General features: G+C 57.2%; 3 protein-coding genes across 3 annotated transcripts; 1 reads left to right on the top strand and 2 right to left on the bottom strand.

Annotated features, from left to right (window-relative positions):
• Positions 1-561: 561 nt before the first annotated feature.
• On the bottom strand, positions 562-3,015 carry PUNSTDRAFT_134057 (carotenoid ester lipase; the record flags this gene model as incomplete). Its single annotated transcript, XM_007383519.1, has 15 exons — positions 562-867; positions 922-974; positions 1,026-1,282; positions 1,338-1,389; positions 1,442-1,547; positions 1,604-1,871; positions 1,932-2,001; positions 2,059-2,124; positions 2,184-2,191; positions 2,246-2,320; positions 2,379-2,406; positions 2,459-2,471; positions 2,533-2,597; positions 2,650-2,828; positions 2,885-3,015. 15 exons carry the CDS (start codon positions 3,013-3,015, stop codon positions 562-564), a joined length of 1,677 nt encoding a protein of 558 aa, XP_007383581.1.
• A 1,084-nt stretch (positions 3,016-4,099) lies between these two features.
• PUNSTDRAFT_134056 (uncharacterized protein) lies at positions 4,100-5,331 on the top strand (the record flags this gene model as incomplete). Its single annotated transcript, XM_007383518.1, has 2 exons — positions 4,100-4,874; positions 4,928-5,331. The coding sequence occupies 2 exons, from the start codon at positions 4,100-4,102 to the stop codon at positions 5,329-5,331; spliced, it is 1,179 nt and encodes a 392-aa protein (XP_007383580.1).
• Positions 5,332-5,799: 468 nt separating this feature from the next.
• PUNSTDRAFT_86951 (uncharacterized protein) lies at positions 5,800-10,514 on the bottom strand. Its single transcript, XM_007383517.1, has 6 exons — positions 10,379-10,514; positions 8,906-10,309; positions 8,626-8,847; positions 7,576-8,563; positions 6,662-7,514; positions 5,800-6,604 (listed from the first exon to the last, which is right to left on the bottom strand). Exons 2-6 carry the CDS (start codon positions 10,175-10,177, stop codon positions 6,127-6,129), a joined length of 3,813 nt encoding a protein of 1,270 aa, XP_007383579.1. The 5' UTR covers positions 10,178-10,309; positions 10,379-10,514; the 3' UTR covers positions 5,800-6,126.
• Positions 10,515-13,954: the final 3,440 nt, after the last annotated feature.

Genomic DNA, 13,954 nt, shown 5'->3' with positions numbered 1-13,954 from the left:
CAGAGCTGAAGTCTTCTGTCATGACGCGTCGTACCGGGATAGAAAGCTCTACCCCGTCGAACACCACCGTCCGTCGGTTCTTGGCGTTGCTACTACCATTGGATTTACCTATCATGTTCTGCCCTAGAAGAGTCGGCAAGAACGCAAGTGATCAGAACCCCTTAGTTTCCTGAGATGTGGTCCCGAACCGCTAGTCAAAGGGATCCTATATTGACATGAATGCGAGAGGTCTGATCAAGAACCTCGGCACCAGGACGTCTCATCGCGCCCACGTGCGCTACCGTAATAGGTACGCGCGCGACCATCAGTCGCCTTGGTCCCGAACCGCGCGGCAATGGACGTGGATGTCCCACCGAAGAGCTCATTGCCTGCTCCTGGAGCGATCTACACTCCCGAAGCATGCTTCCAACACACCCGGATCCTTGCCTTCAGCGGCATTTCCAGGACCGTTGACCACTTCCTCGCCGTCCTCTACATTCGAGCCGCGACGCCATTGCATTTATTACAAGAAAATGAATTGTGATAAGTAGCATACGAACGACCCCCTTCCGAAGGCCGCCCTCAGTTTATTCTCTCCTTCGGTGGACCAGGCAAGAGCGGATACCGAATCATCAGACTGATCAGGAGGTCGATTGGGCCCTGTCGATAATCGTCGGTCGTTGCAGAGAGCTCGGGAAGCCCTGAGACGGTCGTGAACTCGAGCATCGGTCTGCTGGCGCTCGAGTCGTAGGCAGGCCATTCCCGACGAAGTTGTCCGCAGCCGTTCTGCGGATCCAGCGTGTTGACGAAGCAGATGACGTAGTCCAGCAACTCCCCGCCTACTTTGCCGCCAAGGTCGTAGGCATTACGCAAGTCAGTTCCGTGCATCTGTAACAAGCGCCTCATCAGCACTGTCCGATGCTATATGACGCAGGAACTCACAGAACCCATGAAGCGAAGGTACTGGACAGCTTCATCCTTAAATCGCTTGCTTACTGTTGGGCATAGGTCAGCGGAGGATGTATAGACGAGAGTAGGAGACGCACAGAAGCCCCATATTTTGTGATTTCCGTAGTTCAATGCGGATTGCATGAAGAATCTCCGAGGCGCTTGGAATACCATGTCACCCTGTATGGCGGCAGCTTGTTTCCAAACGGGAGTAAGCTGGTTGTGGTCGCCTGTATCGAACGGAGAGCCTTGTCGGGGATCGTTGGTATAATTCCCGAACAAGTTGGTGATATCTGACGTAGTCGCATTCGGTAGATAGTTCTGGTGAATCCATGCCCGTAGGATTGCCTCCTGCCTGACGACGAGCTTCAGGTAAGATGATCGCAACCATCATCCGTAGATGAACCTACGATATGTTCGTGCTGGAGAGCGAGAAAAGAGTTCCCTCATCGTCACAGTTACCTGGAGTCACAGTGAATTGACCGAATCCAGTCTAGAGATCCTATTCGCGCACCTGAAATGAAGGGAATCTTTGCCATGATACCATCGGCGACAAGCTGCATGGGTTCGTCCGTCAGAACAACACCATCCACTCTGGGAACCCATGCAAGGTTTAGAGACTGTTGAAAAGGCGTCAGCATATACGAGCCGGGCTAGTGGTACGTGTCCCACGTACCTGGAATGAGAGGAATGAGGGCGACGCGTCCACTGCTGCTTTTAGGATATTGTAATCCGCATTGCGCAAACATGTGAGAGTATCATTCGCGTTTTGACATCCGGTCGCTCTGACCAGGTCGTTGTAGTACTTCTGTCCATGGGTTATATCGCCAACGGGAAGTGGGGCGCCAGATTGCATGATAGCCCCACGGAACAAGTTTTCGGTGTTTGCGTTGAACGCGATCATTTGCAGAGCAATTGACATCGCTCCCGCACTCTCCCCCCATCTGGAGATCCAGCCCCCATATCAGGCCTGCTTTGATCGGACGGCAATGAAAGAAACTCACAGAGTCACACTGGAAGGATCCCCGCCAAAGTTGGCGATGTATTGACTCACCCATCTCAGAGCCTGTCGTTCTAGGATATCGTACTAAACGTCAGTTTTGACTTCTTTACGAAATATGCATAACTGACGATCTTGTAGGCCCAGGTTCCCAAGCTTCGCATTCCTAACTTCCTCGCTCGCGAGAAATCCGAAAGCTGGAAACTCGAGCGTCAGTTGAAGAGCATGTCCATGCACAGGGCACGCTCATATTGACCTGAGAGGCTAGAAAAGATTCCTATTCAGCAGCAAAGTCTCGCACGCGCACTCGATACCCACCGATAGTTCACTCCCACCCAAATTACTGGTCTACCAATCGCGACGGAGCGCAAGACTACACTTTCTCCCTTGTTCCTGCGGACGACTGGTGATTAGGGGATGAACCGAACGATCAACCTCGTGGAATGCGTACGCTTGAGCAGCCCCTGTTTGGAATCCACCTGCGCAATTTGTTGATCAATGATCTCATGTGCCCTGCGGATACTCGCGTACCTCCCGGGAACCACTTCGTAAATCAAGGAAGGTATCAGTAATTTAGCAGGTACTAGGATAGCACGAATTCGCACCACTACAACCGGCAATCGAGAAGAGGGTGTTGCCGACGCAGGGACAAAGACATTAAGATTCAAGCCTATGTGGTGTTGAGCAAAGCACTGGATCGTCCCATATAAGGAATAGCATACAGTCCTCAGAACCTGTGAACGTTGGAATAGAGGTCTGAAGGAAGTTCTGTATATGCCTTTGGTCATCGTTCACTGGGGTCGGCCAGGTATAGTTCTGCTGCGAGCACGGACTTCCAAAAACCGTTGCGTTGACGGTTCCGTTGTAGGCCGGGTGCTGCTGAGGGAGCGAAAAACGAACCCTAGTAATCCTATCAGCTACGACCTCAAGGTGAGAAAGATGCGTGAAGTTTCATACGCAGGCGCGGCATAGCGGATGCCGAGGAACTCGGAATAGTTTCCGTTGCTGTTGCCGATGACAGTGGCGTTATCGAGCTTTACTTCGGGAGCGAAAGCAGAGGAGAGAGGGATCTGCTCTGAGCTGGACATTCCGCGCACCAGCTTGGCGAGTATTACGAAGCACGTTGCAGAAAGAAGCAAGACGTTCTGGCTATAAAGAATCATGATGCTGTATGTCGACGATCACCTGGAAGTGGGGGTCTTGATTTAGGGACGTTATGGTGTTCCCAATGGTCTTTTTGTATGCGTGGGGCGACGGCCACCTGTCCCCGGCAGCCACCATTTGCGGAGCATAGTAGAGCATACCTGACACTACGCCCGTTAGTTGACAACCGTGTAATGCGATATGAGCGGGAAATGCACTCCTCAAGCCTTAAACGTAGTTGTCTCGCGGACGCAAACGGCTGTGGCCCGGATACACATATGACCTCCGCTTCCTCCGCATATCGTACCGCTTGAATCCGAGACGCGGCACGGCTTCTCCGTGGTGGAATACGGCTTGGTAGTTGGAGGTGACGTTGTGCTAGTCTGGGATACTTCCGAGCGTGGTTCGACGGGGGGAATATAGGGCGCCACTTGCACTGATCCGGTGGCTCACAATGGCACCCGGGCTCGAGACCGTCCGGATGGGCTAGTTGAGCCTCCTCGAGTATTGCTCATAGGGTACCTGAAGTCTGTTCGTCCGAAAGCCATTGGCGTAGCTTTGCCGTCTCAACGCCTGCAAACTGCCAGACAATGACATCGACATCCTGAGTTTGTCCCGATGATAAGCATAACTTACCAAGACGCTTGAGTCTATACGCGCCCTTGAGGTTCACGGATACACGAGTAGTGCCTTCGTAGAGGTCGCCGATGCATGATGCCAGAAGACCCGAGTTTCATGGTTCGCCGTTCAATTCGGATATTCTTGAAGCACACATAGCCTCGCGGTGGGGATTCATGAGCACCAACAGCTTAGAGGGCCAGGAGCCTGAGCTTGCGAAAGGATGATCATAGTCCTAAGTCAAGTCTGAGTTCGAAGTTGCACCTCATCCTCGCGCTACTTACGTAGAACCTGCGTCTTATTCATCCGATGCGACCAGCTGCCTCGATACCAGGCATCAAGCTTCGGCACTTCAGGCTTCCAACGTTAACCAGTTGATATCTCGGTACCACTTTGTATGAGCATGACAACATGCTCGGCCTGCTGCCTGTTGAACTCATTCAATTGGTGCTGGACAAGCTGGACGCCAACACGGACCTGATGGCATGCGCTCTATCCTGCCAGGGGCTGCGGACACTCAGCCAGCAGAAGCTATGGCAGCAGATAAGTATCAGGAGTGAAGTCGGGCTGCATTCCCTTCTCGGTCTCCTGAAAGCCTCCCCGCACCTCGGTTCGTACATACGGAGGCTTCGTATAAGCACCGCCTGCCGCTGGTCGTCGAAGGAAGAGCACCATAAAGACACGACGGACACGGTGCCTACGATAGATACCCTCGCCGGCTATCTCGAGCGGATCGAAGACCTCAGCCTGATCGCCTACTCCTACCGCGAAGTAACGCTCCCAAAGCCGATATCGAGAGCATGCTTCCAACACACCCGCATCGTCGCCTTAGACGGCGTTTTCAAGACCGTTGACGACTTCCTCGCCGTCCTCGCCAGCTTCCCTCATGCATCCTTCCTGACGCTCTTCCGAGTACGCATCACGAACTTCTTGTGGGAGAACATGTTCAGGGTGGCCGCAAGCCCGTGGTTACCTCCTCTTTACCACCTGGACGTCACCGCGTCGACGATCGTTCCTTGGACGCGGTTCCTGTATCGTTGGCTCGCGGCTGAACAGGTCCTCCACCTACGACGCCTCCTCGTCCACCACACGTCGGAAGGCGATTGGAAGTACCTCGGAGAGCTCATCCAAAGACTTTCTGAGTTACAACACCTTTCGCTCGCCGCGCCCTTGAATCCGACCCGCAGTGAGCTTGACGCTTCCGTCTTACATGCGTTTGCTGATCTATTTACTGTTCAGGACCTTTGGTCGAGTTGATCAGCCTTGACAAGTGCATATCCCTCGCGAGCCTTGAGCTGAAAATAACGATAGACTACCCCCAAGATCCCCTCCTCGCCAACTGGCCGACCGACCTCCTCGCTACCGTCAACGCCCCCTCGCTCGTCCGCATCGACCTCACGATCCCTTACCAAGGCAAACTCAACTACTCGCAAGTCCTCTTGTGGAACGTCCTCGACGAGCTCCTCTCGGATACCACGAGGTTCCCGTCCCTTAGAGACGTCGTCATCGCCCCACAGACGGCCGTGGAGGCGGACGAGCACCCGGACATCGTCGAAGCTCAGCCCGCCTTGCTTCCGCGCACCTTCGAGAAGGGCTTGCTGCGTACCCTTCCCGACAACAGCATGTACAATGTCATGTTCTAGCCGGAAATGCCCGCTCCGGAGGATTCGGATTCACCAAGATATATAAAATGATAGAAGTTGTTCCGCGCCGCGCGTTCAACACGCGCTTTACCCTAGATTGCTCTCAATTAAAACCTCCGGCGGCACGAGAGAAGGGCGGGTCGGCGATCCGTGACAGACGTTCCCAATCGAATGCCGCCGTCGTGGATGCTTGATGGAACAAGGATATAGCAAGACGGCAACGGGTGACCCCGCAGCTCGTGAACGGCCGCAAGGACTGGTCCTGGGTTCACGGCCGCGTGCATATGCTCATTGTCGATAACGATTGCCCAAGACCTACTACTGTATCAACGGATCGCGCGTCGACCACTCCACGCAGCCTGGACTCAGTCTAATATATCGGAAGTACTTCCCGCTTTAGACGACGTGCAATTTTGAGGGCGGAATCTAATGTCGAGTCAAACCAGCGGCGATAACGCCCACAGTGGAGATGATGTTTGTATTGTTTGTATTCCGGTTTCTATTTCCGATTTCTAATGCACAGTAACGTTTGTATGTACAGTAACAGCATGACGAATGCAGGTAGTGGATGTCTGTCTGAGTGTTGTGTGTTGCGGCGTCGGTGCAAACGATGCGGAGGGCAGACGAGAAAGAGAGGGAAAGGAGAAAGAGAATGCGATGAATGCGAATGAATAATGGGTTAATAGGAGGGAGGGCTAGCAAATAATCAGCATAAGAGACATCATACACAACTCCCGGATAAAGGTCCTCTCTAATGCGGCAGGAGAAGAACGACCGATGAATGGACTACACCCTTCACGGCTTGCCAGAATCGACGTTATACGGCTGCACCGTCCTCGTCACGGGCGTCATCGGCGCCGGCGTCGGAGCCGCGGGCGTCATCGAGCTCAGCGGGCTGAGCACGCCCCGTCCAGGCTTCTGCTTATCGCCCGTCGCCCACATCTCGCCCGCCGCGGGTCCGAACGGTCCAGGGGTCACCGGGCGCGACGTGACGGGCGTGTTCACCTGCGAACGGTTGTGCGCCATGTGCGCGCGGATGAGGTGGCCCGCCGCGAGCGCGGACATGAGCGAGAGTTCGCCGGCCATGACGGCGGCGGCGATGATCCGCGCGAGCTGCCGTGCGTTGCGGCCGGGTTCAGTAGGGTGCGCGCCGCGAACGCCAAGCATGTCGAGAACCGCGCCTTGAGGGCCGAGGATGGTGCCGCCGCCAACGGTGCCGACTTCGATGCAGGGCATGGAGACAGTCATGAGGAGGTCTTCACCCTTGTTGGTTCTATCAACAAGTGGATGTCAGAATGAGTGGAGAAGAAAGTAAGTGGACAGCACGTACGGCTCCATGAGAGTTATGCACTGTGAGCTCTCGACGTTCTGTGCCGGATCCTGGCCCGTCGCGAGGAAGACAGCCGTGAGGATATTCGCCGCATGAGCGTTGAATCCGCCGATTGAGCCAGCCATCGCACTGCCCACTAGGTTCTTCTTCGTGTTCAAGTTGCACAACGCATCCACGCTCGTCTTAAGCACCGACTTGACGATCTTGCCAGGGATCACAGCCTCGGCGACGATACTCTTGCCCCGTCCCTCGATCCAGTTGATCGCGGCCGGCTTCTTGTCCGTGCAATAGTTGCCCGACAGCGCGAGAACGACGGCTGCCGGGTATCGCTCGCCGAGGACTTCGAGCGCCTTCTCCGTTCCCTTGCTGATCATGTTCATGCCCATAGCGTCACCCGTCTGAGTCGCGAAGCGGACGAAGAGCGTCCGACCCGCCATCGCGCACTTGAGCCGCTGCAGTCGCGCAAACCGGGAGGTCGACTCGAACGCCGCCTTGATAGTGGCGTAGCCATCTTCTGACTCGAGCCATTCGCGTGCGGAGGCAGCCTGAACGATCGTAGGGAAGTCGATGGCGGGACCGCGGGTCATTGCGTCGTGGGTGAGAACCGTAGTGACTCCGCCGCCGGCATTGAGCGCCTTGCATCCACGAGAGGTCGACGCGACCAAGGTACCTTCAGCGGTGGCCATAGGAATCGGGAACAACTCGCCGTCAATCTTGAGCGGGCCAGCGACACCGAGGGGGATGGGCATGTAACCGATGACGTTCTCGCAACACGCACCCATGACCTTTGAGTAGTCGTAGCCGGACATGGGGACATCAGAGTGCTCGAGAGTCTTCGTGACCGAGGCGCGGGCTGGCAGAAAATGGGATATATTAGCGAATGGCCCAGGGAAGGAACGAGGAGAAAGACCCACAAATGAGTGCGCGCCGGATGAAGACAGCTCGTTCCAAGTCACCGAGGATCTTCTCCAACGCGTACGGAGCGATCTTGCCGTTTTGTGCGAGCATGATGACCTCCTCGTCCGTCAGCGTCGCAAGTGCCACCGACACCGGCTTCGGTCCGTTCTCGAAAATGTCGAGGCACTCCTCCAAAGATCGGACGGGGCCAACGCTCTCCTTCTTGACGTATCCCTCGCTCTCGCCCCTTGTGGCCAAGCTGAGAGGACCGGGACGGTCGGCGCGGTGTTGAGGCGCAGGCTCCGGCGGGCTGTCCTGCACGGGTGGGGTGACACTCGGGGTCGGCAGCCCCTTCTTGATCTGCTCCTCCTCGAGCTTCCTCGCCTCCTCCAACTTCTTGTCCACCGCGTCCAACCTCAACCCGAGCTCGTTGTCGGCGCGAATCGGGATGGGCGCGATGGCGGCGGCGGCGAACGAGACCGGCATCTCGCGGTCGACGTGCTTCTCCTCCGCGAGCGCGTGGAAGCGAACTCCGGGAGAGGGTTTGGGCGAGGACCCGGAGCTGGCGACGACGATTCCCTTCATGAGGTACCCGTTGAGCGCGACGCTGACCGCGAGCAAGCCGACGATCCACTTGCTGAGGACGGGGTCGCCGACGAGGCGCGTCCACGACTCCATGAAGTCCTCGATAGCCGACTCCTCCGCGGCGGGAGACGACACCGCGGGGTGCGACGCGCTGGAACCCGATGCGGAAGCTGCTGAGCCAACGCGAATGTGGACGGGTGGTGCGACCTTAACGAGCAGCGGGACCTCGGCGGTGTGAGCAGCGGCGAGGCTCGCGAGCGCCTCCGAGACGGCGGGCGCGGCGATGTCGACCTTGTGGCTCAGGCGGTCGGTCTCGACGGCGGCGGCCGGGACGTTGTGGGTGTTGTACCGGGCGATCGCCGTGTCGGACGTGAGGGCCGAAGAGAAGTTGAGCACGTGGAGACCCAGGAACGTGACGATCTGCATGTACGTCATGAGATGAGCTCACAGGGCACATATCCAGATGAGGCAAGGGGACTTACCAAAGCAAGCTTGATCTTCGTCGCGGGCTTCTGGCGGTCGCCCTTCGCGTCCACCTTGCTGTGCAGCATCGCGCCCTTGACGCCGAGCACGGCCGCAGACCATTTCTGCGCGAGAGTGAGGCCCTCGATGCGGGGGTGCACGGCGCCGGTTGCGCTGTTCGCCTTGTGCATGGGCGCAACGCCGAACTTGGCGGCTTGACGAAGCTGCTTGATCCTGCGAACCTACGGTAGACCAAATCAGTAACCAGATACGATGGACACAATGTCTGTAAAAGCTTACCTCGACGATGACGCTGAGAAGCGAAACGTAGAACGTGCCGAGCGCGATACAGTCAATAGTGAGCAGCAGCGCGGCGAGAGCGCATATATCCTTCAATCCGCCGACCTTCGAGTACGCGCCGCCGAGGAGGACCGCGATCTCGAGCAGATAGTCACGCAGGATGCCGTTGCCGACCTGATCGAACGCCTCCAAGATGACCTCGCTTGCGGGCTTGAACGCGGGCTGACGGGACGCTCCGCCGGGGCTGGCGAGCGACGACCCGCTCGTCGGGGGCGTGAGCAGGTGCGGGTGGCGGAAGACGGCGCCAGCGAGGCGGAGGGGTTTGTCGAAGCCGACGGTGCAGACGATGAACGGCAGCGCCTCGCTGAGGCTGATCGGGTCGAGCTGGATGCCGAGCGCGGTCGAGATCGGGAGGCTGACGATGAAGGAGAGCGTCGAGCTGAGCAGGATCGCGGTTGGGATCCAGAAGTGGGAGCCGAGCGCGCGGGAGGAGAGCATGAGGCGTACGAAGGTGATGTGCATCGCGATGTAGCCGGCGAGGACGAGGAGGATGTCGAGGCTGTTTGCGTGCTGCGCGAGCGCCCAGAAGCGGGCGACGGTCGCGCGGAGCGCGTGCGCGACCCACCGGCCGGACTTCATGCTCGCGATCGCCGAGTCTTGAGGGGCGGCTGAGGCGGCGCCGGACGATTCGAGGTGAAGCTCAAGGGCCGAGTCGGCGAGAGTGAGCGGGGAGCGGCGCTTGAGCGCGGCGAGGAAAGCATCGCGCGCGCCGGGGGCGAAGGCGAGCGTGAGGTCGTGCGTGCGCGGGGAGGTGTAGGCGAAGCAGGCGGCCGAGGTGGTGTTGGTGGATTCCGGGGTGTAGCAGAGGGTCGAGTACGCGTTGCCGGAGGAGGAAACGACGTCCTGCGTAAGCGCGTGGGCGGCGCTGTCAAGAAGCCGGCTCTTCGGAGAAGCCGAAGCGCCAGAAGCGAGCGAAAAGACGAACTGCTGCAACTCGAGCGGGCGTGCGGTCGTCGAGTCGTCTGCGTCGGCAGAGAGCGCGTCGAGCCAGACGCTCTGCGGAACGCTCACCCAAGCGTCGCCAGGCGCACGGAGGAGGGCGTGCGCGGGGCGCAGGGAGGCCGCGGAGGGGACCGGGGCGAAGAAGGAGGAGTGCTTGATGGCGTCGAGGACGTGGAAGTAGGCGACGGTCGAGACGACGAGGAAGCCAACGATGTGCTCTATGGGTAGGCGAACGGCGCTACCCGCGATGGGCCGGAGGAGGGTCTTCATCCTAGCTTGGTCGGCCTAAGCGGAACCGAGGCTTGTCTTTTGATGGTGGTGGTATGCAAGGATGGGAGGGCGTGGTGGTTTGCCACGAGTAGGTGCGTCGGTGGAGGACGGGGAGAGCGCTATTATATGATGCTATTGTCGAAACGAAACGTTAGTGCCCATGGTCCGGAGCAAGCAATGAAACCGTAAAGGTTGACTCGCCTCGTCGCCCGAGACTTGGCCAGCCACGGAACACAATAAGTAAGCAACGTGCCCGTCGGTCCGGAGCGTGCTATAGGGGATATTATTTGCGCTGGTCTGGTTTCGTCCGGTGGAAAGAAACAGACGCAAAGACGCGAGGGGAGGTGGAACGAACGAGTGTGGGGTGAACCAAGCAGTATTTTATGCGGAATGGTGCTACTCTCGTGGGGCGCGCCCAGGGCGGGCGATGCTATTGGCTGCGGCAGCCCGCACCCATATCGAATCAGGGGCTTTTCCCTCTATGAACATCGGCTCGCACGCTTCTATCCTCGGCGCCCCGTTCGTCTCATGCACCCCGTCCGTCCCGTTCATGGTTTCAATTTCCACACAGGAGGATTCGCGCTCCCCAGTGCTCTCCACCATCCTTCGCGCCTCAAACACCCCGCGAGCGAGTGTTGGCCAGCACACACAAGGGCGGCTCAGACAGGGATCATGTCAGCCACCCGCGACTCACGCTCGGGCAAGCGCGGATACCGCTTTGACATGCGGCCGCATATCCAGAAAGGGTACTACGACGGGAGGGTTCTCTTATGCTCCTCCAGCCACCGACCGATAGCGCCTACTACTCAGTATATCCACTTCTAGATATCCGCGTATCGTATCCGTCCTCCTCGTGTGCATTACTTAACCCCTCGTCGTGATGGCGTTCACACCGGTTAACGTTCTGGCCGCCCTATAGCAAATGCTCTGAACACGCCATGCATCCCGAGTCTTACTTACAAAGTCAACAGCGAGATCGACGAAACCCGCTCGCCGCGGCTTCTGGAATCGACCGCGCCGGAGCGCTGTACTCAGCGCCTCAGCCTTATCTCAGCGCATAGCGCTCACGCCAATCTCGCCGGAATCGATTCGCGAACCCCGGACGGCGCTCTCCGCAAGCCGGTTTCGCGAATCGTAACTGCCTCTTGTCTCTGACCATGAATAACCCAACGTAATCCCTCACGCTCCACCTACCCTCTGCGGTTGCTCCAAACCCTACGATCCGTCTCGGTTCGACTTCGCGGCTGCTGATACTTGCAGGAACCTGACTTGGCACCACCGTTGTAATGCGATCAGACATATTGCCACTTGCCGATATCCAACCACCGCCCCTTCACCTCCGCCTCGCGCGGCCGCGGCCAGCACCTATTCAGAGCGGCACGCCAGGCCCCAGTCGCAAGGCTTATCCTCGCTTCTGGCGTTGTTTGGATTGATTCGTTACACCAACCATCTCCGGCGTTCCTGGCCTCCTCTGCGGCGTTCCTTCGTCTTGATCTTCATACTCTCTTCTCTTCTCCATTAGCCCGCCCGCACATTTCGCAATCTCACGGCGCGAATGCAATCGCAGAGACCATGACAATGCATCCGCAGGATGATGTCCTGCGTATCAAACCCGCGATTTCTCCGGTGCTTGTAAGTTACCTGCTCGTGCGGCCACTACTTCACCACCGCGTCACCACCATCATATGTGACGACGACTGCGCAACGTGAGCAACATCGTGGCGTCGACGACATCGAAATCGCTAGATCTGATGGCAACATGATCTGGACCAGGCCAACGTTACGTACTTCGACGTGAAACTTAATCATGCGTACTGTGCCCATGCATCTATGTATAAGTGCGGCGGCGGGCGGCACGATATCGTCCAGCGAATCATCACATGTACCTATCGTGCCCTCCAGCATCCCAATGCGACCAGACAACCCGCCTAATGTACGCAGCAATATCTTAGGAAGCCCGTCAATCCTCGCGAACACGGGCTTCATAAGACGAGATGACCAACGCGCAGCGTCATCCATCATTAATGAAATACCCCGCATACCTCCACATATGTCTCCAGATCATGCACCAGTCGCCTAATTCCCCCAGATTGCTCTAGGTCCACCGAAGCCCATCGAGCTCTAGAGTCTATGCGGCATTCACAATAAGCACACGCATACGACCTCTGTACCAACGCAGAATCTCCACCGGCAGAAGCGACTCATCGACTAACCTACAAGCTTCCGCAAGCCCTACCCTGGTCAGTCGCAGGCTCCATTCAGCTCCAAGCTCCGGTACAATCCCGTCCCGCAAAAGACAGCGTGAAAGAAGGCCAGGACTCAATCGAGTCCTCAACGGCCAACAGAGCTTGTATCAATTGACGGAAACGACGGTCTGACATGGAAGATGGGATGATTGACCGTCGGCCAGAGACCCGGAACGCAGGCAGCAGATAACCGATCTGCTTCCGGTATTTGTTTATGTTTGCACCCGTCCGTCTGCGTGACGCCGAGGTTACGTCGTCCGCAAAGCACAGTCCTCGACGGCACGCGTTATCGTCCAGGACATCGAAAGGACTGCGTCCAAACAGCTACCGGAGGAAGCGACCAATGGCGTGAAATGACGAATGCGAGAGGCGGACCTTGGCATTTGCGACGCTAACACGGGAACGGCTTGACTTCACCCCCTGTTGGATAATGGTGTGAGCAGAGAACGTTGAATATGGATGCATCGCTGAGACTGGACAAGGGCGGTTCCGCGGGCGGTACCCAGGCCGCACCAGCACCACCACGTACGACCGCGGATTACTCCTTTCATGAGGAGCAAGATCGAGTTTCTGCCGAGCTCGAGAAAACACAGGTTGGGGCCATTCATTAAGCCTGCGATTGGTCCAGGGGCTCGCTTCGCCCAGCAGCCTTATGCCTGCCTTTTGACCTTCTTCAAGCCCTGCGAGGAAAAGGGCAGTCGATGTCGCCGCCCGATTGCATGGCAAAAAGTGATCATCTCAGCAGTATCCATCGCCTATGCATGCAGGCAATGCAGCGCATTGATTTACATGCTTCGCGAAGTGCCTTGTGAACACATGCTACAGTACGCTGGGTGCAGCATTACAGCTCAGGGGTTTGAACCGCTGAAGGGCAGTCCAGCCGCGCAGCAGGAGAAGCTGCTACTCGAGGGTTCAATCGACATTCACAGACAAACTCCTGGGGGGTTGTCGGAATAACACCCCACGGTACGGAACACAGCCCTTGCAATGATAGAAAAAGCACTGCGTTCTGAATCGGAAGTGTGGCGGCGGCTGCACGTGGCGCTTGGGCAGCTGTAAAATTCCAGTGTCCGAGCTATACCATCAAGTATAGGATGGCTATGTCAAAGGATAGCCCACGCGCGTGGAATACACGTAGGCGGCCGTGCACTCATGTTCGCAGTATAGCGCTATTGAGTTGGGATCCATACTGCCTTCCACAGGAGCGACACAGCACGACTGCCATCAAAACCTTCCACGAATGATACTTAAGTTGATGAACCACCCAAAGTCTTTACCCCCCCCCCCCACGGCCCACCGTGCCGCGTACTTTAGATCATGATCCTGCACCATGTTCGACCCACCCGCCCCCACGATACAAAATACCCAGTCTCTCTTCTCTTACACTCTTACAATGAGCCTTGGCTTAGTTGCAAACATCACCGGAGTCATCTCTTTCTTTGCTGGACTTGGTGTTTCCGCTGTTGTCTATATACTAGGAAGAAGCTTTCGGCTCTCTTCCCAATATGCCGATCTGAAGAGACGAATCGAC

This window comes from Punctularia strigosozonata, assembly GCF_000264995.1.
Source record: "Punctularia strigosozonata HHB-11173 SS5 unplaced genomic scaffold PUNSTscaffold_6, whole genome shotgun sequence".
NCBI lineage: Eukaryota > Fungi > Basidiomycota > Agaricomycetes > Corticiales > Punctulariaceae > Punctularia > Punctularia strigosozonata.
Note: the sequence above shows the minus strand (reverse complement) of the source record. Positions and strands in the feature narration are given on the sequence as shown.